This window comes from Drechmeria coniospora, chromosome 01 (assembly GCF_001625195.1).
Source record: "Drechmeria coniospora strain ARSEF 6962 chromosome 01, whole genome shotgun sequence".
NCBI classification, from domain to species: domain Eukaryota; kingdom Fungi; phylum Ascomycota; class Sordariomycetes; order Hypocreales; family Ophiocordycipitaceae; genus Drechmeria; species Drechmeria coniospora.
The window spans coordinates 8650445-8674470 of NC_054389.1; the positions used below are offsets into that span (position 1 = coordinate 8650445).

The window sequence follows — 24026 nt, forward strand, 5'->3', positions numbered from 1 at the left end:
AAATATAATACAATAAGAATACAGCATCCGCATGACTGCCGGTCCATGTCTCTCTGCCACACTTGTGCCTGCCATGTTGGTTGTTGGCCTAGCATGTTGTTCTAGCAGAATAAGTAAACAAGGCTGTGTTCGATCAATAGCTACGACCGTTCCAACTATAGAGACACCTCTCAGTGCCGCACTCATTGTGCTCCCCTACCTGTGTCCAAAAGAGTTTCCTGACTGTCTCGAACCTGGCACGGTCCGTTCTTACGCCTTTCGCGGCGCGGTTTTGGCGTCATCGGCCTGCAGCACAAGCTCCTCCCTCTCCCACATCAGCTCGACGGCAGCTCCTACGGGACCGGCCAAAAGTACGAGCGACATGACTTTCAGGGCGAGGCAGGTTTTCTCGGCGGGTCCGTACACGGCACGATGGGCCGACTTGAAGAGACTGACGGTCCAAACCAAGACGGCGGTGGATCCAATCAAATAATCCCAAGCCAGGAAGGCTTGCACACCCTCTCCCACTGTCTCGACCTGGACGACGGGGTTGGACCAGGGCCAGGGGGCGGCGGCAAAGACGTTGAGAGGGTGGAGGGGTTCGAGGAATTGCAGGTCAAACATGGTGGGCGCCACCACCGTCGCGGCGGATATGACGATGCTGACGAGGTGGGGAACGGCGGCGATGGCAAAGGCAAAGGCGTAGACGAACCGGAGAGAGCTACGGCTGGCGCGTGCGTCGGCGGGAGACTGATCGTTGACGGGTGCCGAAGGAGAAGCGACGTGGACGACGAAGAGAATGCTGGCGACGTAGACGGGCCATGGCTGCCAGAGGGCGATGAAGATTTGCTTCAGGTCCGACGTGAAGATTTCCGATTCGGGGGCAAGCATCAGACCGGAAGGGAGGAGCATACCGGCGGCAAAGGCAAGAGGCATTGCCCGCAGGACAGAGTGCGGAATGGCGAGGTTCTCGGCCGTGGGCTTGCGGGCAGTGACGGACACGTAGAGCTGGATCACGCAGTACAGCGGCGTCGCAAAGGCAAAGGTGAAGAGTTGGGCGGCGATGCCGAAGATGGAGGCGCTGCGATGCCATGACGTTAACCCAAAATCGCGTCACCGATGACTACAGATGGAATGGAACAGGCACTCGTCCGAGGGTTCGGGCAAGGATGGGAGGAAGAAGGGGATTCGCTCACAAGGCAGCAAGAGAGGCTGCGTTGCCACGTCTCCATGACTCCAAGGTGACGAGGATCCAGGCGGAGCAGTAGGTGCCGGAGAAAGCAAGGCAATGAAGCAGCAGCCCCGGTCGGCTCCCGTCGGTGACGGGCCAGAAAAAGGTGGTCAGGAGCGTGAGAAGCTGGTCGACGGGGGCAACGGTGGTGTAGACGGTGCGAAGGGGATCGCGGGTGCCTGGGAGGGTGCCGGATGCGATGGACTCGTCGGCGAGGTCCTGGAGGCCATTGACGGCGGCCTGGTAGTAGATGGCATAGAAGACGAAAGCGCTGAGGAGCGGGAGGATGAGTTTGGCAGCCATCGGGGGCAACGGCAAGAATGATGCAACGACCGATGCAACGGGTACGCACGTCGGCACGAATGAGGTGGAAGAGGGCGAAGGTGGTGGGTTTGTGGTGGTGCAAAGTGGTGCAAGGTGATGCAAGGTGGTGCAAGGTGGTGCAGGGAGGAAGGGTGTCGGTGTGACGTCAGCACATGTAAAGTGAAAATCACCAGGTGTTTGACGCAGTGCAGCGGTGCTTGGATGGCGCGAGAGCCACTGCTGGAGCCCGCTGGGCATCACCTGAATGCCCTGTTGTAATGCCCTGTTGTTTATTTACCAGCTAGACGCTGTCGGTCTAGCACGGGCACGTGCTGGCGAGCCAGACCAGGGCGAGCCAGACCAGCGCCAGCCATGGCCGGGTTCGGCCAGACGTTGGTCCGCCAAAGCGGTGGTTGCGTGTGGCGAGGCATTCAAGCGGACCATCTGTTCCGTTCCATTCGAACCGACCTTGTCCTTCCGTAATTCGTTGGCATATTAGACCAGCAAAAGGGGAGGGAATGTCTCTCGAGCCGTGGGCCGTCCATGGCACGGAAGTTACATGTACAGACGATGAAGGAAAGCATGAAAAGGCGAGGGAAAGGGACAAGAATGAACAAGCAACAAAATTTCGATTCGCAGCATGGGTATCATTGTAACAGCAAGCGTCGAGCTTTTCTCCTCTTCCCGGGACGCATGTCGCACATGTTCCGCAGCGTGCATGGCCCACCCCCTCCCTTCGTACGTCGTTCGCTCCCTCCCCTTCACCGGGGGGTTCTAGATGATAAAGGCGTACCCCTTGTCGAAGCACTCATCCCACGTGCTTCGGCCCGACTTCCAAAAGCGAGAGAGCACTTCCCTCGCGAGCATGGTCGTCGCGCCGGCCTCGCGGCACAGGTCGGTGAGGCCGGCGCGCACCATGTCCCGCTCGGCCTCGGTGCCCTTGGCGGCTTCGAAGCCGGCGACGATGGCCGGCCAGACGACGCAGTACTTGGTGTTGTCGGCGGCGAAACCCTTCTCGACGAGGTCGAAGAGGCGAGCGCGGTGATGGGATCGGATGGAATCGCCCGCCTTGGCCGGGCTGCCGGGCGGCGACGGCGTCGCGTCGTCCTCGACGCAGGCCGAGAGCGGCAGCGGGTTGTTCAAGGCGCTGTCGGCGAAGAGGATGGTGGCCGAGTGGAAGGCGCGGGCGATGAGCAGCCAGGTCGACAGGGGCGCCGTTTCGCTTTGAAAGTCGGCCCAGCAATCGGGCGAGAAGCTGAGGATGCTTCGCAGCCGTTCGCGAATGGCAGAGGTCGCGCCGCCGGTCGTCGGATCGAGCAGGCTCACCGACAGTTCCTGCCTCAGGCCGTTGACGCGAATGATTTCGAGAAAGAGTTCCGACGGGCACGGGAGGTGCGGATACATGGCGGTGTAGTAGAGGTTCGCGATCGAGTCCATCGTTTCCATGTGGCTCGACGCCGTCGGTTGGTCGTACGAAGGGCTCGTCGTGTTGGCCATGACGCTCATGCTGCGGCCGTCAGCCGGGGAGGGAACGCGGGGATGGCCCCTGATTCATTCAGGGGGGGCAGGAGGGGGCGCGGCCTACATGACAAAGGTGAGCATGCTCGGTCGCAGCATGTCGCCTTCCTCGGGATCGTTGATGAGCCTGTCCATGCCGCCACGGAGTCTCACGAGGGTGGAGAAGCCGATGCTGTGCGAACGCCACTGCGGCGAGGAGGATTGAAAAAGCTGGCATGCGTCAGCGTCGGCGTCGGCGTCGGCGAAGCACACGGGTCGGACAGGGTTCACGGCCAAGCACCTACGTCGGCGGCGAGAAGGACGAAGACGCTGACGATGGTGAGGGCCGTCGTCTGCGAGCCCTCGCGGGCGAGCTCGTCGTTGAGCATCTGTATGGCGGTGCCGAGATGGTTATGGAGCCGCCACCAGAGCTTGCCGGCGGGCCCCGTGATGGGGCCCGGCAGGGGGTCGGAGATGGCACCGGTGGCCGGGAGCATGCCGGCGGGCCGTCCGTCGATGCGGTGCTCGGGCGGGAGCTGGAGTATGCGGTGGCCGAGGGCCATGGAGATGAGGGCGTGGCGCATCGAAGGCGGCGCGAGGTCGATGCCGCAGATGGGGCCGATGAAGGGGCTCGGCGCGAGTTGGTTGGCAAGCAGGGAGGGGTACACCTGGGCGTTGTCTGATGCATCTTCAGCACTACCCTTTGACACGACGGACGGGCGCCCGGCGTCGTCGGGGACCTACAGTACACGGCGGCTTCGGCGATGTCGGAGAGGTCGTCTCGCAGGAATCGAGGAACGCCGCCGCCGGCCTGGCATCGGCGGCGAGCGACGTTGTCGTGGTGTTCCCGCCGGACGACTACGGCGAGCGTGTTGCACTCGACCTCGTCGACGTCGGCATCGGCCGGCGCCATGATCGGCACGATCCGGCCGTTCCCTCGATGACCGGCACTCGGGAAGGACGCTCTCATCGGCGTCGGGCTCTTCGACTCCGATTTGAGGCGGATGGCAGGTGCCGACTTGGGCGGCGGCGCCTTGTTGTCGGTCCGCGGTCGTCTGGGCCGCGCGGACACCTTGCCGGGAGCGAGCCAGGTCAGGGGCTTCTGGTCGCCGTAGCCGGGGCAGACGATGCCGGCGTCGCGGCAGCGGTGGCAGACCGGTCGAGAGCTGTCACAGACCCATCGGCGGCGCAGGCACTCCCAGCACGGCGGCGGTCGGTCCTTTTTCGCCAGGGGGGCCGCGACCGGCCCGCTGGACGGCTGGGCCGGGCTCAGCGCGATGGAGGAGGGCATCGTCGTCTCGGCAGGTCGCCCGAGGTAGGTGCGCGTCGATCGGAGGTGCGGCTACGGACCGGGACAGGGACCGGGACCGGAATTGGGATCGGGATCGGGATCGGCGTCGTGTCGTGGGAGCGGACGGCGGGATGTCGAGTCGTGATGCTCCGTGACCGGAACGACGAGGGGGACGTAGGGCAAGTCACGGTGAGCGGGAAGCGCGCGGAGGGGGCACTCGGGAGGAGGCGCGAGCCCGGTATGAAATGGATTATCCTGTCTCTCGGACGCATCCCCACCAAGCCGCCGGGAGTGGGAAGCTGGGAACTGAGATCTGGGACCGACGGAACCGACGCTGATGAGTCAACGGAGCCGAGCGAGCGCCGTCGGTGCATAGGTGCGTGTTATACTTGTCGTCGTCCGATGGTGGACGTGGGGACGCCACAGCTGGCGAGGTCGATGGTTCCGGCCGGTTGAGCTAGCGTCGATTGGCTGACGAGGTTGAAGGAGAGAGGGCACGAGAGGCGCCCTCCGTCCCTTTGGTCGTCGCTAGCATGACGATGAAGCTTGACCTTGGCTAGACTTTGGCTGCGGCGGCATGCAACGATCTAAGTACGATGACGATTACGAGTACGAGCGATACGGAGCAGGAGCGAGTGGGAGGGTTCCTGCTAGTGCCTGGGCACGGGTGCTGACTAGGTCGTTTGGCAGGCGCGCGCTGCTGGCAGGTACCGCCGTCAGCACGACTACCGCTTCCACCACCATTACTACGGAGTACTTCCACCACCATAACATGACCACTTCCACCACCATTACCACTTCCACCACCAGTACCACTTCCACCACCACCAAGTACACCACCACTTCAACCACCACCACCACTACCACCACCACCGCCGCCGCCGCCTCCTCCTCCACCATCACCTCCACCACCTCCCACTCCGTGCCATCCGCTCTCCGAGCCACTGGTATCACTACAGGTGGATCTCCCCGTCGGTCGCTGCACCAGCTCGACGGGACGAACCAGGGCTCCCTCGGTGGAGCTGGACGGCTCCGTTTGCCCGGAAATGCCTACCAATTGTGGGACGCGGCCGCCCCCCCCTCAGGGGCACCCGCTGAAGCGTCCCTTGTCCGTGGGGGCCAAGGGGGTTTCACCCTCGCTACCGAGCACCGCGGGCAGGGCTCTGCTGGCGCTCCAGGCAGCACCGACACCACCCTTCCGGACCGCCGCCGACCATGGCCCTGGGCAGCCACGTTTTGCGCCTCGGGCAGCACGCTGACTTGTCAATCACGGCGCACTGGCTCGTCGCGGTACTTGCGGCGCCGGCACCGATATGCAGTAATACTCCTCTTCCCTGCACGCCTGTCTGCTGGTGCAGCGGCGCAGAGGGCAGGGAAAATAAGCTTCCGTGCTGGTTGGACTCGAACCGGCCATGCAGCAGCTCCCCTTCGGACCATGCTGGCGCCTCCGTTTCCTCGCCGGCTTGGAGGACGCCTGCCGACAGGTTCTCGCGCAGAGTCGGGTCGGATAGACTTCTTGGCTGAGCCCCTCTCGGCACCCCGGGCGCTGGCTGTGTGCTGCAGTGGCCGTGACAAACCCAGGGTGCCGGTACGAAGCGTCAGCCCGCAGTACATGGCCGTGCGTACCTGATGCTATTAGCAGGTAGCATGTCTTCATTCCTACCAGGTACTTCCCGGCGTTTCGGTTCACATGAAAGACTCGCTATGTCTCATCTTCCTGCAACGCCAAAAGGCGACTAGGTTCCTGCTATCGGTCGCCTTTTTTTCCTTCCGCAAAGGGACTGTTGCTTCCTTTTGGCATGTCACCGTTTGATAGATCCCATCATTCGGCCCATGCGGATATTCTCGGCGTCGAGGATCCGTCGTTCCGCTCGATGCCCTCCCACGGCGGCGGCGGCGGGCGTGCTGGGGGCGCGCGGTGCTCTCGTGCAGTGCTGTCGTGCAGTGCTGTCGCGCAGCACTGTCGTTCGGTGCATTCCGTCTGTCGTGCGGTGCTGTCATGCGGTGCTACTGCGCTGCAGTGTGCTGTAGTGCTGTGCTGTCGTGCTGTGCTGTGACATCACGATTTGCCCCATCGACACCCCGTGGCACAAATATCTCATCTGCTCGACCAATCAGTACCACCACGGTCATCATATTCCAATATTTATGGCACCACTGCCAGCCGCTCACGTGCTGCTGCCTACCGTTTTCGAGCAGAGAAAGTGAGCAGCCGTACGCTTCGAGCAAGGCAAATGTGCCGCGTCCTCCATGGGCGTGGAGCGTCTGGCCATCGTTGCTCGTGGCATCCATGCCGAGCGAGCGGGGGGGCAGTGATGGAACAGCCGCCCCGACGGCCGGAAAGCAACCTTCACGAAAGCGTCACCGCCAACCAAATACGGGGCCTGTGAGCCAACACGCCTCGTTGTCCCTGCCTCGGTCCGCATCAGCACCTGCGAGTAATAACCAAGTAACTGTACTGTACACTGTCGATGACAGTCGCTCCGCTTGACACGTGATAAATCTCGCACCAGTTCGAGCCCTTCCCTCGCCCGTCCTTCCCTGTCGCCCAGCTCGTCGATGCCACGCAATCCCTTCATCCTACCGAGTCCTTTCATGCCTGGTCCCGACAGCCAGCACGCGTTCCCATGCCGCCGCCGCCGCCCCCCCCCTACAGCTTCGCAAACAGGCCCTTGCAGGCCCCCTTGCCCAGCTGCACCAGCGTGCTCTTCGTTCGCGTGTAGGGCCGGATGCCCTCGTGTCCGTTTTCCAAGCCGATGCCGCTCAGCTTCCAGCCGCCCACGGGCATCTCGGCCGGGGACTCGCCCCAGGTGTTGATCCACGTGATGCCGGCGTCGAGCTCGCGGATCACCTCCTGGGCGAGACCGACGTCGGACGAGACGACGCCGGCGGCGAGACCCATGGCCGTGTCGTTGGCCCTCCGGATCAGCTCCGGCATCCACTCGGCCTGGGTCCGACCGCGCGTCTCGTACGGCAGGATGCACATCACGGGCCCGAAAATCTCCTCGCGGGCCACGCGCATGTCGTCGATGCAGCTGCTGAAGATGACGGGAGCCACCCAGAAGCCGTCGGCCGTCGGCTTCGTCCTCTGCGCGTCCTTGGAGCCGTCGTAGAGGACCCTGGCGCCGTCGACGTCGCGGCCGTGCCGGATGTACATGTTGACCTTGTCGCGCTGGGCGGCGCTGACGACGGGCCCGAAGTTGGTCTTGTCGTCCCTCGGCAGGCCCATGCGGATGCCCTCGCGGCAGCGGCGGACGAGAGCGTCCTCGACGCGCGCCAGCAGCGTGTCGGGCACGAAGACGCGCGTGCCGTTGGTGCAGACCTGGCCCGTCGAGAAGAAGTTGGCGGCCATGGCGACGTCGGCGGCCTCGTCGACGTCGGCGTCGGGCAGGACGACGACGGGGCTCTTGCCGCCGAGCTCCATGGTGACGCTCTTCATGCCCCTCGACGCGACGCCGGCGACGAGGCTGCCGGTGCTGACCTGGCCCGTGAAGCTGACCTTGGCGACGGACGGGTGGGCCACCAGCGGCGCGCCGACGCTCGGGCCGTCGCCGTAGACGACGTTGAAGACGCCCGGCGGCACGCCGGCCTCGACGTAGATGGCGGCGAGCGCGTTGGCGTGCAGCGGCGTCACCTCGCTCGGCTTGTAGACCATGCAGTTGCCGGCGGCGAGGCAGGGTGCCGACTTCCAGAGGGCGATCTGGATGGGATAGTTCCAGGCGCCGATGCCGGCGCAGACCCCCAGCGGCTCCTGGCTCGTGAGCACGAAGGCGTCGGCCCGCAGGCGCGTGTTCTGGCCGGGCAGGCCGCCGGCGACCAAGTGAGCGTAGTACTCGAGCACGTCGGCGCCCGTGGCGATGTCGACCGTCGACGTCTCCGACCAGGCCTTGCCCGTGTCGAGCGTCTCCGTCAGGGCGAGCTCATCGTTGCGCTCCCGCAGAAGGGCCGCAGCCTTGAGCAGGATCTTGGCCCGCTGGGGGGCCGGAGTCCGCGACCATGCCGGGAAGGCGGCCTGCGCGGACGAGATGGCCTCCTCGAGCTGTGCCGGCGTCGTCGAGTAGATGGTGGCGAGAGGCTTGGCCGTCGTCGGGTCGATGGAAGCAAAGGACGAGGCGCCCGACGACTGAGGCTGCGGCCTGCCCGAGTGGAAGGTGTGTATCTGGGACGGAAACGTCATCCTGAGTGTGAGGCGGATGCTGCGATGAGGCGTGACGAAATGAGGAGGAGTGGGAGGGAGTCGAGAGCCGACGATGGGTTCGTTCAGCAGGCTTGCTGTTGGCCACGGAGTACATGTACATGGAGTTGCTGCAGGGAACGCGCTATTACAATGCACGCACTCATGTACTGGCTACATGTACACCTGCAATAAGTACAGTGCCTACAGCAAGCATGGACATCAATCGTGCTGCCATGGGGATGACGTAACGAGCACACGGTACGGAGAAGACTTGTGTAAGTACATGTACGGTACGGAGTATGCAGGAGTAAGAGGTAAGTAATACTTGAAGTGCGTGCACGACGAGTGAGTACGGAGTTCACTGTAGTACAGTACAACAACCGAGGTATGGCGTACTGTACTTGGCTGATGTTATGAGCCAAGTACAGCAAGTAAGTAAGTAAGTACTGTACTGTATACTTAAGTACTATACATGTACATGTACAGTACTCTTGTGCTGCGCAGGTACGGAGCATGCCCGGACAGGATCCGGTGTTCGGCGCTGCTGAGCTTGGCAAACTGCATACTGTGCTCCGTAAGTACTCCGGAATTATTACCACTTATTACTTGTATTACCTGTACATGTCTGCATGTCTGGACACTCAAAGAATAAGTGCTTGTATGTGCACAATTTTCCTGGGGGTTTCTTCTTCTGACATGATCTGGAAGCTACGCAAGCTCCTTGTCGCCAGGATTGACATGATTACTTGGAGTACCTTCACAGCGTTGTGGGTGGCTCGAGGGTAAATGGAAGAAGCGAGCAAACCATCCCACTCCAAAGCCTTGAACATACACATATTCTTATATATACGACGCATTGCAGACGCTATATGAACGAGTACTTGCACTGTACATTACTTAGCCACCGAGTACTGGTGCAATAGTATTATTATAGTAGAATTCTTATTAGTAGGATAAGTGTGGATAGATATAAGTAATTACCTGCACGTTCTCCTCACTGCAAGTAAAAAGGTGATAATAGTAGTACTCTTGCTTGGAGCAAGTCAATCCATACCTAGTACTTAAGGCAAGTAATACGGCAAGTAATACGTTACATCCCTTGGTACCTCGTGGTACGGAGCACAGCCACGGTACAGTCGCTGCCATACCTTGGCACCATAATTAATACAAGCACACTTATGCACCTACGGTACGGAGTACTGTAAGTAGGTAATTACGGAGTACGGACGATGGTGCAGGTGGATCGTGCCCCTGAACGGAGAACCTACCGCATGTGTACTCCGTACGCTCGAGTGTGCACGATCGCAAGTCCATCATCCGAGTCGATTGAATGGAATCCGTCCTCCGTTCCGTGCCGTGCTTCTCTCCCGCCATCTGGCACAAGTGACAGTTGTGGACAGCGCGCGAATTGGCCATCTTTCCCTTCGCCATCGTTCGACCTTTTTATTATGCGCACAGGCACGAGCTTTGAAAACATACGACAAAGGGACGATGGCGAATCCTGCTTCCGATCCTTGCTGGCCCCCCATGCGACTTTTATCCTGATCCTGAGAGCATCGCCGTCCCCTACCGGAGCCCCGCAAACGACCCACAGCCGCTGAAGGGCGTACTGTACGGGGTGGCCAAGTAAGTACACCTACCGGTACGATATTGCTCCGTATTACAGTACAGGTACTTACAGAGTACACTTACGCCTGCAGTATCTAAGTAGTAAGTACTAGGTACCTAGTAGTAGTTGGGCTCACTTACTTACTTGCAGTACTCCGTACTTGCAGTAATATTACTTGCTTGTGGTACGCCGACCTCTAGCACGAGGTCTACCGACGGCTCCAACCGTCGTTTGGCCAATCCTCGATGAGGGCACCGAGGTCGACGATGGCCTCGGCCCCTCTGGGATCCTTCTGGCTCTGGGATGCCCGGAAAGAGGCTAGCAGCAGTCGACCGGATGCCTATTCGTTCAGACGGCATCGCCACCAAACCGCCTTGGCTCCATTTCGATGCATGCCATGTTACATGCGCATGATGTGTCGCATCCGTGCGCTTCCAAAAAACCATCGTACGCCGAGTCGCAGGTTCTCGAAGGGCCAGCAGGGTAGTAGTTGAACGTGCATTTATTTGTGCAGCAGCCTGTACAGTACAGTATGTGTGCGCCTGTCGGCCAAAGGTGGTTGTGCAGGGACGACTCGGTAGGTAACCGAGTGCGGGTGAGGTGTCTCGAATGACATTTCGAGTGGGCTTCGTTCATACCACATACCACCAGCTTGTAGTACATCATGTACTCCCTACTTGTACAGTACTTGCGCGGTACTTGTACTCCGTATCAGCTCAGCACTGAGGCACTACCTACCTCGTACTTGTACCGCACGCGCACTGCTCCTGGGGACATCCCAACACCATGGTGGTTCTTCCACGTCGTTGCACCGCCCATGAAGCGCGCAGGAGTTTCATCCGCCTCGTTCGAGTGCCCGCGTGCAATGCGCAGCGATCGAGCAGGAGGATGCGCTCCGTAATCCGGCGCCTGCATCGGTCCCCTACGTCGAGCCTTTCCCTCGCTCCAGCGGCCGTCTTGCGGTGCAGCGGCCGCTCCCAATGTCGTACCGGCACAAGGTACGGAGTACAAGTAGCCAGCCAGCCACCAGAGGAACTTGTATCTGCACCTACGTCGTTAGTATCCCAGCCGTTGCCCCGTCCATCCACAATGTTTCATGCAGGTACCCTGCATGTATAGTACGGCGCCAAGTACCTCGCCAGGTCAGTGCACGTACGGAGCACAGCAGTACGTACGTACCTACATACTCATACGTACTTGCAGCACAAAACGCCTCGTCCGTGTGGGCGTGCCGGCTGACCGACTGGCCGTTGGATCGAATCAGGCTGGCATTATGCTCTGCAAGCATCATGCTACGGGCAAAATTGTCGTTGCTTCCGTTGGCTGCGTATGATGTAATCGTGACTTACTTATTCGACGTCTCCCCTCGCCCGCCCACTTCCCCCATCTCCAGGAAGGGTTCATTGCCATCTCTCGCCCATTTGCTGCTAGCTCCCGACCAAGCGACGACTTCTTACATTCCGTTGGTCTTGCTTCGGTAGCCTTGGATACTTGTTAGGTATTCCCTCATGTAGGTGCAATGCCGCGGCGGCCGATGGTGCTCCTGGCCCTGCTCCGGCCTTCGTCTCGTCGGCCGTCCCTCACCGCCGCCGCTCGCAGTGGTACGGTACGCTTACGGTGCGACGCAGCGCAGCACGACCCAAAGCACGTACGATCGGACCGCGGCTTCTCTTCGACATGACGACTCGCTCGCTCCCGCCCAATGCCGGCCACGCCTACGACTACGTCATCGTAGGCGGTGGCACGGCCGGCTGCGTCCTCGCCGCCCGCCTCGCCACCTACCTGCCCGAGCGCAAGATCCTCCTCATCGAGGCCGGCCCGTCCGACTTCAAGCTCGACAACGTCCTCGACCTTCGCCAGTGGCTCACCCTGCTCGGCGGCGAGCTCGACTACGACTACGGCACCACCGAGCAGCCCATGGGCAACTCCCACATCCGCCACTCGCGCGCCAAGGTCCTCGGCGGCTGCTCCTCCCACAACACCCTCATCTCCTTCCGTCCCTTCCGCCACGACATGGATCGCTGGGTCCAGCAGGGCTGCAAGGGCTGGGACTTTGACACCGTCGTCCGCCTCGTCGACAACCTGCGCAACACCTTCCAGCCCGTCCACGCCCGCCACCGCAATCAGCTGTGCAAGGATTGGGTCGAGTCCTGCTCGACGGCCCTCGACATCCCCGTCATCAAGGACTTCAACGCCGAGATCCGCGAAAAGGGCCAGCTGACGGCCGGCGCCGGCTTCTTCTCCATCTCGTACAACCCCGACGACGGCCGCCGGAGCAGCGCCTCGGTCGCCTACATCCACCCCATCCTCCGCGGCGAGGAGAGGCGGCCGAACCTGACGGTGCTCACCGAGGCGCACGTGTCGAGGATCCACGTCGAGAACGATGTGGCCACCGGCATCAGCCTGCGCCTCGCCGGAGGCGACGAGCTCGTCCTCCACGCCCGCCGGGAGACGATCCTGTGCGCCGGCGCCGTCGACACGCCCCGCCTGATGCTCCACTCCGGCCTCGGACCCCGTGCCCAGCTCGAGACGCTCGGCATCGACGTGGTCAAGGACATCCCCGGCGTCGGCGAGAATCTCATCGACCACCCCGAGACCATCATCATGTGGGAGCTCGAGAAGCCGGTGCCGGCCAACCAGACGACCATGGACTCGGACGCCGGCATCTTCTACCGCCACGAGCCCACCAACGCGGCTGGCAACGACGGCGATGCCGCCGATGTCATGATGCACTGCTACCAGATCCCCTTCTGCCTCAACACCGAGCGCCTCGGCTACCCCGTCGTCCGGGACGGCTATGCCTTTTGCATGACGCCCAACATCCCGCGCGCCCGTTCTCGCGGCCGCATCTACCTGACCTCCAAGGACCCGGCCGTCAAGCCGGCCCTCGACTTTCGCTACTTTACCGATCCCGAGGGCTACGACGCCGCCACCCTCGTCGCCGGCATCAAGCTCGCCCGCAAGGTCGCCGAGAAGCGCCCCTTCAAGGACTGGCTGAAGCGGGAGGTCGCGCCGGGACCAAAGGTCCAGACCGACGAGGAGATTAGCGAGTACGCCCGTCGCGTGGCGCACACCGTCTATCACCCGGCCGGCACCACCAAGATGGGCGACGTCACGAGGGACATGTACGCCGTCGTCGACCCCGAGCTCAAGGTGCGCGGCATCAAGTACCTGCGCATCGCCGACGCCGGTGTCTTCCCCGAGATGCCTTCCATCAATCCCATGCTCACCGTCTTGGCCATCGGTGAGCGGGCGGCGGAGCTGATCGCCATGGACGACGGATGGAAGCTCGACTCCAAGGTGGCGAGGTTGTGATGCTGCAGCGCCTTGTCAGATGCACCATTTTGGATATCGCCTGTTGGCCGTAGGTTGGACCATCGTCAGCGTGTGCTGTGATGCTGCTGCTCAGGAGGGCTTGCTGGAGTGGCGTTTATGGATAGGACGTATTGAACACTATTGGATGATCATGACGAGATGAAGATGCTGCCTGAACTGAAATGCGTGCCCTCGAGCCCACTTGCAAACTCGGTCTTGGCCGGCGCCGCCGAGAATGCAGGCACCAAGCTTGAGCGAAAATCGATAACATCATGATGAAACACGCATTCGGAGCAAGGTAGCGTCGGCAGTGAGCGATCAATCATCTTGTCGGCCGGTTGCCAGCGGTGGCTATAGGATATCTCGGCCACCTGGGAATCCGTACGAGCCAGCGATGCTCTTTTCTCCGGTGTTTAGAACTAGTCCGTACCGCGTATCGTGAATGGCAAGAGGTTCCGCCGTGTTGAACCTTCCCTCGCGCTCACTTCGTGGCCGACGAGGAAGGTGCGTCATCAGCCATGCTTTCCTCGGCTCCTCGGCAATTCTGGACACGTATCACGTCCAAGGATGAATAATGTGCAAGATCCCAGAACGCGAGAGCACCACGAAGGGGATTCATCGCATTCCGTCGTTGCCATTGCCTGCGGCGAATTCCCCCTGGACCACCAGCAGTGGCTCCAGCAGCCCTCGGCTTGCGAGGGCTGCTGTCTACGGCGAAACATCAGCACCCCCCAAAGTAGGTACGGTGGTGATATGACACGATGACACGATGACGACATATAGCTTCTCAAGCAACGGGCTGCCGTCCGTGGTCCGTATCGCCAGAAATCCGGCTTGCCTTGCATCCACAGCGCACACGGTGGAGAGCGCAGCTGCCTGCCGAGTTCTACAGACTGCAACCGTACAATTAGCTCGCTAGTGATCAGGCAGCACCATCGATGAAAGAGGCAACAGGTTTTGTCGGTAGGCCCAGCGCGGCTCGGTTGAATGTCAGCAAACCCCAGCCTGCATGCACCCACATCTGAAAATGCAGGATCACGACTGGCAGATCCTCGGGCTCACCGCCGTGGGCACCCTCAGCCTTGTCTCCATCGCCACCGCAGGCATTGCCGTAGCGTCAAGACGCAAGGCTCCTCCCCCAAGGCTCGCACGGCAGGATCGGTAGACTTCCCTGGCCGGCCGAGGCGGTAGACAAGTCCTTCGAGGGCCGCCGTCACCTACGAAAATCTGGTTCCTGGTGTTCTTCCGAACCTTCCGGTTGGCCCTGCGCCGTCATCAGCCATGGCAACCTTTGACAGCGTGCAGTCGCCGCCGCCCGCGACCTTCTGGGGTCCGGATCCCGTCCCCCTGCAGCAGCGATTCGCGGCCATCAAGCGCAGCCTTATCGCCGGCCACGAGACCGAGCTGGAGACTTGCTGGGCTAGACTCATCGACGCCCTGAGGGTCGAGGTCGAGCATGTCGAGCTTCTCGGCGCCCACCTCGTCCCCTCCATCGAATTCGCCGACCTCGCCGATCCGGCCCAGACATCCCGCTTCGGCCGCGACCTACGTCGCTATGGCGTCGGCGTCGTTCGCAAGGTTTTCCCCCGCCGTGACGCAGAAGCTTCTGCCCTTGACACGATTCGGTACCTCGACAGCCGGCGGCCACGAGGCGGAGGCGTTGCGACCGGACCCTCGGAAGCAGGCGTCGCAGCGCCTCGTCAGGCGAACGCTCGACCTCATGCTCGGTCTCATTCGCATTCTCATTTTCGCGCCCCAAGACAGGACCCGACATGCCTAGACTGCTTCTGGACCCCGGCTCAAGTTCGTGCCCGGGCCCATCCGAATGTCCTATACGCCCAGCGGTTCATGATGAGCCTCTGGGGACCCGTCGCCGACAAGCGCTTTGCCACGCATCTCCCCATCGCCTACGTGGACAGGATACGGATTCATGGCGGAGGGTTTGGACCAGAATCTACCGGTGGATTCAACGCCAACGACACCAACGCGGCCGCTTCCAATGCTTCACCTCCGCCTGCCAACATGGCATTCTCGCCGCCGCAGCAGAATCCGCAATCATTCTTTGCCAACCAGTCCGCCGACGACTGGATCAATGCGCTGCAGTCCTCGGCTGGCATCATCGCCCAGGTCGACAACGGTTCGCTTGAGAGGTGGGAGCCCGACGGATACGGCCGGAGCGGCACATACGACCGCATCTTCCATGGCCGCTGGGAGGACTACGATCCCTGGGAATGTTCCAGTCGAGTGAACTCGACCATGGACTTGTACAACGGGTACGGTGCCTGCACTATTTTTCGCATGTTCCAAGGACTTCTTGCGCTCTCTACGATAGAACCCGGCATGCTGCGTTTGTTTCCCTCGCCAAAGCTCGTCACGGCCTATTATCTCCTGCGGCCCTTCTTCACTCCTCGCACACCTGCCCCAGCCTCGCGCACCGGCCCAGAATGGGACGCTTACCTCGCGGCGAGCAATTGGAGGCTGCAACGGGAACCGGACACCATCATTCACGGCGCCGTCCCTGGTCATGCTCAACGGGTGACGGAACACTGGCACCCGCATCTCTGCCTCAGGAGCAGCCTCGTCACGCTCCCTACCCTCCAGCCTGGCGATTACATCTTTTGGCACCCTGATTTGCCCTACCACATCTCCAACGGCGCCGGCCATGGAATGCAAACACCAAGCGGCAACGCAGCTGGCGCCGACGAGATCAGCATGCTCGTCTACATTCCCGCCGCGCCGCTGACACAGACAAATGCGCTGTACCTCGCCCGTCAACGCAAGGCCTTTCAGCGAGGATACCCGGGACCCGATTTTGACTCGGCCGGTACGGGCTTCGTCGCCGAGGATCCCTCAACGAGGCCGGGAGAAAGTGAGATGGAGTTCGTTGGAGGGATCGATGGGCTGAGGGCCATGGGGTTGGCAAGGTGGAACACGGACGATGTAAAGGACGAAGTCGCCGGGCTTGCCAATTCTATCCTGTTCCCAGAGTGAGTATATAACTCCACCATGCCGTGTGGCATGTGCAGAAAGCGGGCAATACTCGAATCGAAACGGCACCGAACGGAAGCAGCTCATCAACACGTGGCAATGAACGACGATCCGAACGACTACGGTGATCCACGTGTTGTCACCGAATTGATATATGACCGCGGAATGAATTCTCATCGTATCGACTGCAAGTGCTGTCTGTGATGGCATTTTCACCAGAGATATCATCAATGCAAGTATTTGATGCTAAGAAGACTTGTTATAGCGCACGATCGGCCAGCGAGAGTGCGCATGACATGCCTCCCAGAAATCGCAATAATGATGCCAAAATGCATTTCCACCATTATCAACGATATCCTTTTGTTCTTGGAGACAGCCTGGATCACGCCTAGTGTCCTCTTAGAGGCAAGTTGATGGCTGATTCATCGTCCAGAAACGACTTGAGCTTGCTGTCCAACCATTCCAAGTCCGTTTTGCTCAGCCCGGGGCCTCCGGCCCTAGAATGACTGTCAGTCGTTCCTCCTCTTGGGATTTTTCATGCGCTCAAAAGGAGACAGGGGAATGAATGCCCACCAATGACCCCAAATGGATGGGAATGGAATGCATTTGCCAATTCCGTTCGACATGAACTTGACTTCGTCCTCGGAATCTTCTGGCGGAAAGTACAAGTCTGTCTTGCCAGGAAGGACAAAGGTCTTGGCCTTGATGCTCTGCATTGCCAGCTTGAAATTGCCATCGTACGGCGCCTGGTTGGAGCAGTCGGCGGCTTGCCAGGTGTGCAGCATCGTGAGCATATTTTCGGGATCTTTGACGTTATGAAATGCCATCATCAGCAGGCCTCTTGCACGCTTCGCAGCAGCCGGTGGAAGATCGTCTCAGTACGAACCTTTGGACAGGGCCCATGACTCCCAATAGTTGACCATGAAGTCTTCGAGGTTTTTATATCCAAGTGCCGTCTCGTACAGACGCTCTCGGTAAAAGGCCTGGCTGAAACCCCACCCGGCGTACACACGGCCTAGTGCTTTGAGTCCTGCTACGCTCTCGTCCTTGGTCCAGGTCCGATATTTCTGCGAACGGTGATCCTCACCAGAAGCGCTCCCCGCCGATGTTGCTCCCTTTGCCGCCAGCAAGGCACTCTTCACACCCTCGAGAAAGACTTGGTTGTGCAGCGATGTACGGGCACTGCCGCAAAAGGGCACGGCGATGTCGGTGAAGTCGGGGAACTGGGTCAGCCACTGGTACGTCTGAGAAGCTCCGACGCTCCACCCGAGGATGCAGCGAGCATGTTGAATCTTCAACTGCTCGGTTACGAGCCGGTGTTGGGCCGTGACGTTATCTCGGAGGGTGATCTTGGGGAACGGGCACCCTGACGGGCGGCTCCTGTTGGAGGGACTAGTTGACTGGCCGTTGCCAAACAGAGCAGGGACAATGATATAGTAACGCTTCGGACTCAGCGCCTTGTCGTCGCCGATGAGCCACTCATTGTCTGAAATGCGGCCGCTGAACCATGTCGGGTAGATGATGGCTGGGTTGGAAGCATCGCCAAACGTCTTGTACGCAATGGACGCCTTTTCAAGTGTCTCGCCTGATTCGAGTTTGATGTCGCCTAGGTCATAGGTCTGATAATCCTGCGCTGTCATCTTCATTTTCTTGAAAATGGAAGGAATCAGTTCGAATGATGGTACTTCTGTAGCGCGTTGCTCTGTGGAACTGTTGATACTGTTGGAATCCGTTTCAAGCTGGGGATAAGGGAGTAGCCCCTGCAACGGTAGAAATACAGAGAGGTGACAAGTGAGGGGAACTCGCTTTCAGGTAATACCCGCTGACCATGATCCCGCGCGACACCCCTCCCAACCAGTATTAATTATTTGTCATACGTAGTTGGATGGAAAGGAATCGTTGCTGGTGCTAGTACCTGCAGGGTAACAACCTGCCAACCAGTATCTGAATCCGTTGTGGACTTTCGAACAACGGATGAAGAATAATCGAAAGGGATATATATGCCAGAGTGATATCGCTGTTTCAATAGCATGGACCAGTCCAATGGACAGGCTTCTGTACCGTAGCCATAATAGCATTGCGAAATGATGGCGAGTCAGGACGGTCTCCCTCCAACGGCTGCTGGGTCTAGATTTGCGGGGGTGGCTGAGAAGGAGGTGTGATGACGAGCACATGCCCCAAGGCATGCGGTCAAAGACCCATTCCTTGCGAAGAACGACGGGGATTAAATGCCTCATGCGAATGTATTGTGGAAGATGGGAAATGTTGAGAGAGCCGGTGAGGTCAGTTTGAGTAGTGATTCTCCTAGAGCTTGCAGGACCTATCGCCGTCACCATCTCGTACCTGGCCATGGAATCGGCACTGCGAGCAAGGAAGCCAATGATGAATTTCATAGATACGTTTCGTCACTGACGGGAAACACAGACCAGGCGGCAGCATATACAAAGCCATGCACGTAATCGGCATCGTGTACACGTAGTCGGCTTCGTGGAAGTTCCGAGTTTCGTCCAACCCTCCCGCCGAGGGGCGAGGGACGGAGGGAGCGAGAGTGAGGAGTGAGGGCAAGGACAGGATGCGGTGCCCAGTAGGTTCAAACCTGCATGCTCGCGCGTACACCGGGCCGAAACAGACTTGGCGCTGTCATGCGGCCGTTATCGAGTTGAATCTGCGTCGTTCATTTTTCCTCCTTTTCTCTACGCCAATCGTCGTTTTGTATCGTAACCCAAATTCTATAAGCAAAGCTCGCACGCATGCAGGCAAGGTCAAGCAACGAAACGCCGCACATGCTGAGTGATGGTTCCTCGAATCAGCCTCCCATCTCGTCACCGCTACGTCTGCTGCTTCACCGTGCCGGTGCCGGCGCGATAAAACATGGACTCGACAATTTCGCCCGATCGCGTGGCCAGCACGGATAGCAGAGTATCGCTCAGCTACAGCAGCGGGTCAGCCTTGTTTAACATGCACTCGTGAGTCGGACCATGACGTACCCCGTGCGTCCCCTCGCAGCAACCCTGCAGCCAGATGCCGGACCGGTCGGCGACGGTGCCGGGCGAAAACTTGACCTTGTAGTCACGGCCGACGGCCATCTTGCGTTCGCCCTGCTCCGTCTCGACGTTCCAGCCAGAGATGCCCTTGCCGAATTCGAGGCCGTGGCCCTTGCTCTTCGGTAGCATATCCCACGTGCCCCTGAGCATCTCGACGTGTCCGTTGCGTTGGTAGCCGGTGGCGGCTATGACGAGGTCGACGCCGAGCGTTTCCTCGCCGGCCACGTCGACGAAGCCGTCCGCGTCGCCCGCGTCCTGCACGTGGCGCAAGGTGAGCTCCATGGCCTCGTCGGGACCGGCCATGGATTCGATGCTCGTGATCTGCCGACCGCCCATGATGCGGTGCGGCCACTTCGTCTCATCGGGGCCGAGGGCTCGCTTCTGCTCGTACATGAGCTCGTACATGGCCTCGATGAGCTCGAGGCGGACGACGCCGTAGTTGGTGGCACGGGCCTCCGTCAACAGGTTGCTGCGGGACTTGGCCGATCGCGGGAACAAGTTGTCAATGTACTCGGGGTTGAAGACGGAATTGACGCTATCGGCCGGGTGAGCACACGAAGCGACTCGCAGCCGTGGCCGAAGCCGAGAGGGCGGCGGGGGAAGAAGACCTACAATGGCGAGTCGTCGCTGGGCCGCAGGAACTCGGGCCGCATGACGAGGTACGTCTTGGAATTGGGGTACATCCACTGCAGGTTGTTGAAGATCTCGGCGGCGCTCTGGCCGGCACCGACGACGGCGATGCGGTACGGGTTACTCGCCTCGGGCAGGATCTGGCGGATTCGATGGGCGTACTGGGACGAGTGAATGACGCGCGCGTTCCTGAGCGGAAAGTTCTTGGGGAGCGACGGCTGCCCCCCCGTGGCGACGAGCACGTTGCGGGCCCTGTACTCGTGCGGCTTGCCGGAGGATACGTCGACGGACTTGACGGTAAAGGTTCGCACGGCGTTGAGGGCCTCGAGCTCGGCGTCGGGCGTGACGGAGACGACCTCCTGGCCGAACTGGACAAGCTTGTCGAAGTGCGACGAGCACCAGCGCAGGTAGTCCTCGTACTCGACCCGGGCCGGCAGAAAGGTGCCGAGGTTGGTGAAGTCGACGAGGCGATGCTGACGATGCAGGTAGTTGAGAAAGGTAAATTCGGACCTTGGGTCCCTCAAGGTGGCGAGGTCCTTGATGAAGGAGATTTGCATCTTGGATCCGGGCAGCAGCATGCCGGCGTGCCAACCAAACTGAGCCTGCTTCTCGACGAAGAGCACCTTGGGCATGGAGCCATCGGGGTGAAGCTTCTTGCCGGCAGCGAGGGCGTCGTGCATGGCGATGGCGATGGCGAGACTGGCGGGGCCGAAGCCGACGCAGACGAGGTCGTACTCGGAGCCGGGGGCCGCCGGCCGCAGATACTGAGAGCCCGGCGTGGTGGAAGGGTGCTGGCCGTCCTGCAGGCCGTTCTGCAGACCGTTGTGTAGACCGTTGTGTAGACCGTTCTGCTGGCCGTTCTGCTGGCCGTTCTGCCCATCATTATGCAAGCCGTTGTGGCCATCGTGGCCATTGGCCAACGTGGAAGGTGCAGACAAATTGGCAGGCGAGACTGTCGACGAGGAGGTGCCGTTCGTGGCGTCGACGGTGGCGTCGCCGTCACGAAAGACAACTTCGCTGTGGGGAGACATTGCGGGTGAGGGTGCAGTGGGGAAGTTGTAAGTCGAATGAAACGAGCGCTTCAACTCAGACACGCTCAGACGACAGGCCAGAGATGGCACACACGACGTCCAGGCGGCGTGCCGTAGGCGGTATCGATGAAAACAAAAACGGCGTCGTAGGCTCGTTGACGTCGAGCTCGAGGTTCCGGCCTTGCCACGTCAGGGTTGTAAATACTATGGCCGCGTACCGCTGTGGATGGCTGCCGCTCTCCTGTCCCATCAAGTAGCCGGCTAGTCTTTCGCCCGTCGTCGCTCGATACCTGGAGAGCACAGCAGCAGCGTCTTAGTTCGTGAAGGCGACGCTCTGGACCTCGAGCTGGATCTGAAGGGCCAATGGCTTGAACTCAGTGCCCGCAGTGTTCTGTAGTGTTGGCTAGAGTTGGCACTTGTGAGGCCGGTAAGGAAAGGACGACATGTGTGGCGGGAAGGACGCGGCGTCGCAAATATGTACTCGGAATTGTACTCGGACTTGCACGAGCTCCCGTACAAGTACCCGTACTCGTATCCCAACCTACTTGCAAAGGTACGTAGAGTACTCCGTACATGTGCATGGATGTACTCGGGTGCCAATTGCCCACATCTACAGGTAGTCCTGGTTTCCGGTACCCAAGTAAGTACTCCGTAGGTGTAGTTGTAGTGGAATGGGAAGGATCCGCCACGACGCTGAGTGAATTAATACCCAGTACCTAACCTACCCAGCACTCTGAGGCATTCGGCACCAGCAAGTAAGTACTTTTTTTTAATACACGGACAGTGTTGGCACCCAAGTATATTACTGGCCCATTTGTACACGGACAAGTGCAAGCACTTTTACAGCATGTCTACTTAATGCCGTATTGACTACTAGGTACGGAGTATGGAGTGCTCGGTATACCGTCGGCACATGCACGACTCGTCTCCGTGCTACAAAGTACAGTACATGCACATTTTTACAGCATATACTCCGCACTAATCTACATGTCCATGATCTGTACTCTATGCGTGCGTAAACATACAACTAAGTGCACTGGCGATATGCACTTGCTTTCTTGCATCTGCTTTACCAACGATGGCAACGCCCCGAACACATCTATGGGCTGACAGCACATGCATCATCTCTGCAATCCAAGCATCGCAAAATGTTGGTTGCATCCGACCCGAGGTCAGCCTGTCAATTTTCAGAGGGAATCCACCCACCCGCCGACCCCCATGCCGGCAAGCACCAACACCTACCGGCGCACCAACAGTGTACCCCGAGCAATTACGGTATAGGACCACCACCATGTCAAGTCCACCCATGGGTCACCGTCTTTGCGAACGGTGTACAACAATTGCTGCGCTCCCACTTGCATTGAACGCATCGGTTGACCGACACTCGCAAATTTGCAACCCACAGCGCTCTCATGATGATGCTCAAGACGACATAGCCGACGACGGAATCGCATCGTCTCACAGGGCACGAGCCTTCGTAAGCCTGCAGTGCTCGTATTCGAGCATCGAGTGGCCCGGCATGAATCCATACTCCGTGCACATGTGCGCTTGCATGTACTGCAATGTGCTGGTAGTCGCTGATCCGGATTTGACGAGCTTTGTGGGCCCAACGCCAAACGCTCCACCCCGTATTACTGTGCGCACTGTTGGTGTGACGCGCCGGGTTCCGGGAGGGATCATCTTGATCTGATAAGTCGACGAATCGGTCTGGCCTGCCTACTAGGTACCTAGTTGTGCGTGCACCGGAGGAGTCCAGCACGCACGAATGGATATTACTGCAAGTGCTCCGTACTCCGTACATGTATGTACATATGTACAGTATACGAGATCAAAGCACCGTGTACTCCGCCGTTTAAGTACTCCGTACTCCGTACAGTACAGGTAAGTACATGGGCATTTGATACCGCCTATTTACCTGTACAAGCAATTACAAGTCCCCGATATTGATACAGACTGAGACGGGGCGCTCCGCCTTTCGCCCATGTGTCCCCGAATCCCTGCGTGCAAAAAGCACAATGCGCAGATGCGAGTGGTTACCTACAATTCTGTAATGCCTGTACGTGTTCCTGCTCCTACCCCTGCAGCAAGTACATACTTAGCCTGTACACTTTCCTGCACATGTCCTCCCTAAGTACGGAGTACACATCGAAGAGGCTGGCAGGGTGAATTATTCCACTCCGCAAATGGTACGAGTATTAGGTAGATGAGACGCCGTCTCGGGCTCTTGCGTGTACAGTACTTACTTGCATGTACGCTACCGCCTGCGTCGTTGAATTGGAGCTCCATCCGCGTCGCCGGTTCGATTGTGCACTTTTGAGCAAACCTTGACGCTCACCTCGGTCCTGCCAAGAAAGTATCATCGGCCGATGACGGACCCTCGGTTATGTGTGCCCTGCATTTCACTCGTTCCAGGATCATGGTTCAAATTGTACCGTAAGTACTTACATGTATACGAGCAGTACGGAGTACATGTACGCCCGTAATATTACCTGCACACGCCCAGGTGTCAATTTTGTTTGGAACCGGCGAGGATGAGAAAGGGCATACCATTGGACCATCGGCCGTCGCACAAGCACGTTGGCGCCCTAGCCTCCCCTGCGCTGCCCCTGCAGTGGAGCTGAGGGATAATCCGATGATCAGATAAAAACCTGATCTGATCTGATAAGAATTTCGAGCCACGCTGACCGACTTCACCCGACCAGCCGTGTCCAGGCATGCATGCCATGCCATGCCTTTTCTGGATCTGCATCGAGACTGGTGACGAGGACGACGAGATTTCCATTGCTTGTTTCTGACCCCGTTGCGCCGCCAAAATTCTTGTTTGGAGCACATCTTCGAGGTCTGGAACTCGGCGACCGAAGGAATCGCCGACCTCGTTCAGCCGCGGACGTTCGCAAGCGCCATCGCACTGTTGCATGCGATTGCCCACGT

At 59.6% G+C, this 24026-nt stretch overlaps 7 protein-coding genes across 7 annotated transcripts; 2 read left to right on the forward strand and 5 right to left on the reverse strand.

Annotated features, from left to right (window-relative positions):
• Positions 1-249: 249 nt before the first annotated feature.
• Positions 250-1513, reverse strand: DCS_02286 (uncharacterized protein; the record flags this gene model as incomplete). Its single annotated transcript, XM_040799614.1, has 2 exons — positions 250-1060; positions 1176-1513. 2 exons carry the CDS (start codon positions 1511-1513, stop codon positions 250-252), a joined length of 1149 nt encoding a protein of 382 aa, XP_040660497.1.
• Positions 1514-2287: 774 nt separating this feature from the next.
• Positions 2288-4301, reverse strand: DCS_02287 (uncharacterized protein; the record flags this gene model as incomplete). Its single annotated transcript, XM_040799615.1, has 4 exons — positions 2288-3020; positions 3099-3241; positions 3316-3689; positions 3755-4301. 4 exons carry the CDS (start codon positions 4299-4301, stop codon positions 2288-2290), a joined length of 1797 nt encoding a protein of 598 aa, XP_040660498.1.
• Positions 4302-6951: 2650 nt separating this feature from the next.
• Positions 6952-8478, reverse strand: DCS_02288 (uncharacterized protein; the record flags this gene model as incomplete). The annotated part of the gene is made up of 1 exon (XM_040799616.1): positions 6952-8478. The coding sequence occupies one exon, from the start codon at positions 8476-8478 to the stop codon at positions 6952-6954; it is 1527 nt and encodes a 508-aa protein (XP_040660499.1).
• Positions 8479-11764: 3286 nt separating this feature from the next.
• On the forward strand, positions 11765-13402 carry DCS_02289 (choline oxidase; the record flags this gene model as incomplete). Its single annotated transcript, XM_040799617.1, has 1 exon — positions 11765-13402. The coding sequence occupies one exon, from the start codon at positions 11765-11767 to the stop codon at positions 13400-13402; it is 1638 nt and encodes a 545-aa protein (XP_040660500.1).
• Positions 13403-14429: 1027 nt separating this feature from the next.
• Positions 14430-16393, forward strand: DCS_02290 (DUF1479 domain-containing protein; the record flags this gene model as incomplete). The annotated part of the gene is made up of 2 exons (XM_040799618.1): positions 14430-14513; positions 14594-16393. 2 exons carry the CDS (start codon positions 14430-14432, stop codon positions 16391-16393), a joined length of 1884 nt encoding a protein of 627 aa, XP_040660501.1.
• Positions 16394-16778: 385 nt separating this feature from the next.
• On the reverse strand, positions 16779-18036 carry DCS_02291 (homoserine acetyltransferase family protein; the record flags this gene model as incomplete). Its single annotated transcript, XM_040799619.1, has 3 exons — positions 16779-16887; positions 16964-17195; positions 17277-18036. 3 exons carry the CDS (start codon positions 18034-18036, stop codon positions 16779-16781), a joined length of 1101 nt encoding a protein of 366 aa, XP_040660502.1.
• Positions 18037-19218: 1182 nt separating this feature from the next.
• Positions 19219-21095, reverse strand: DCS_02292 (L-ornithine 5-monooxygenase; the record flags this gene model as incomplete). Its single annotated transcript, XM_040799620.1, has 3 exons — positions 19219-19320; positions 19378-19969; positions 20047-21095. 3 exons carry the CDS (start codon positions 21093-21095, stop codon positions 19219-19221), a joined length of 1743 nt encoding a protein of 580 aa, XP_040660503.1.
• Positions 21096-24026: the final 2931 nt, after the last annotated feature.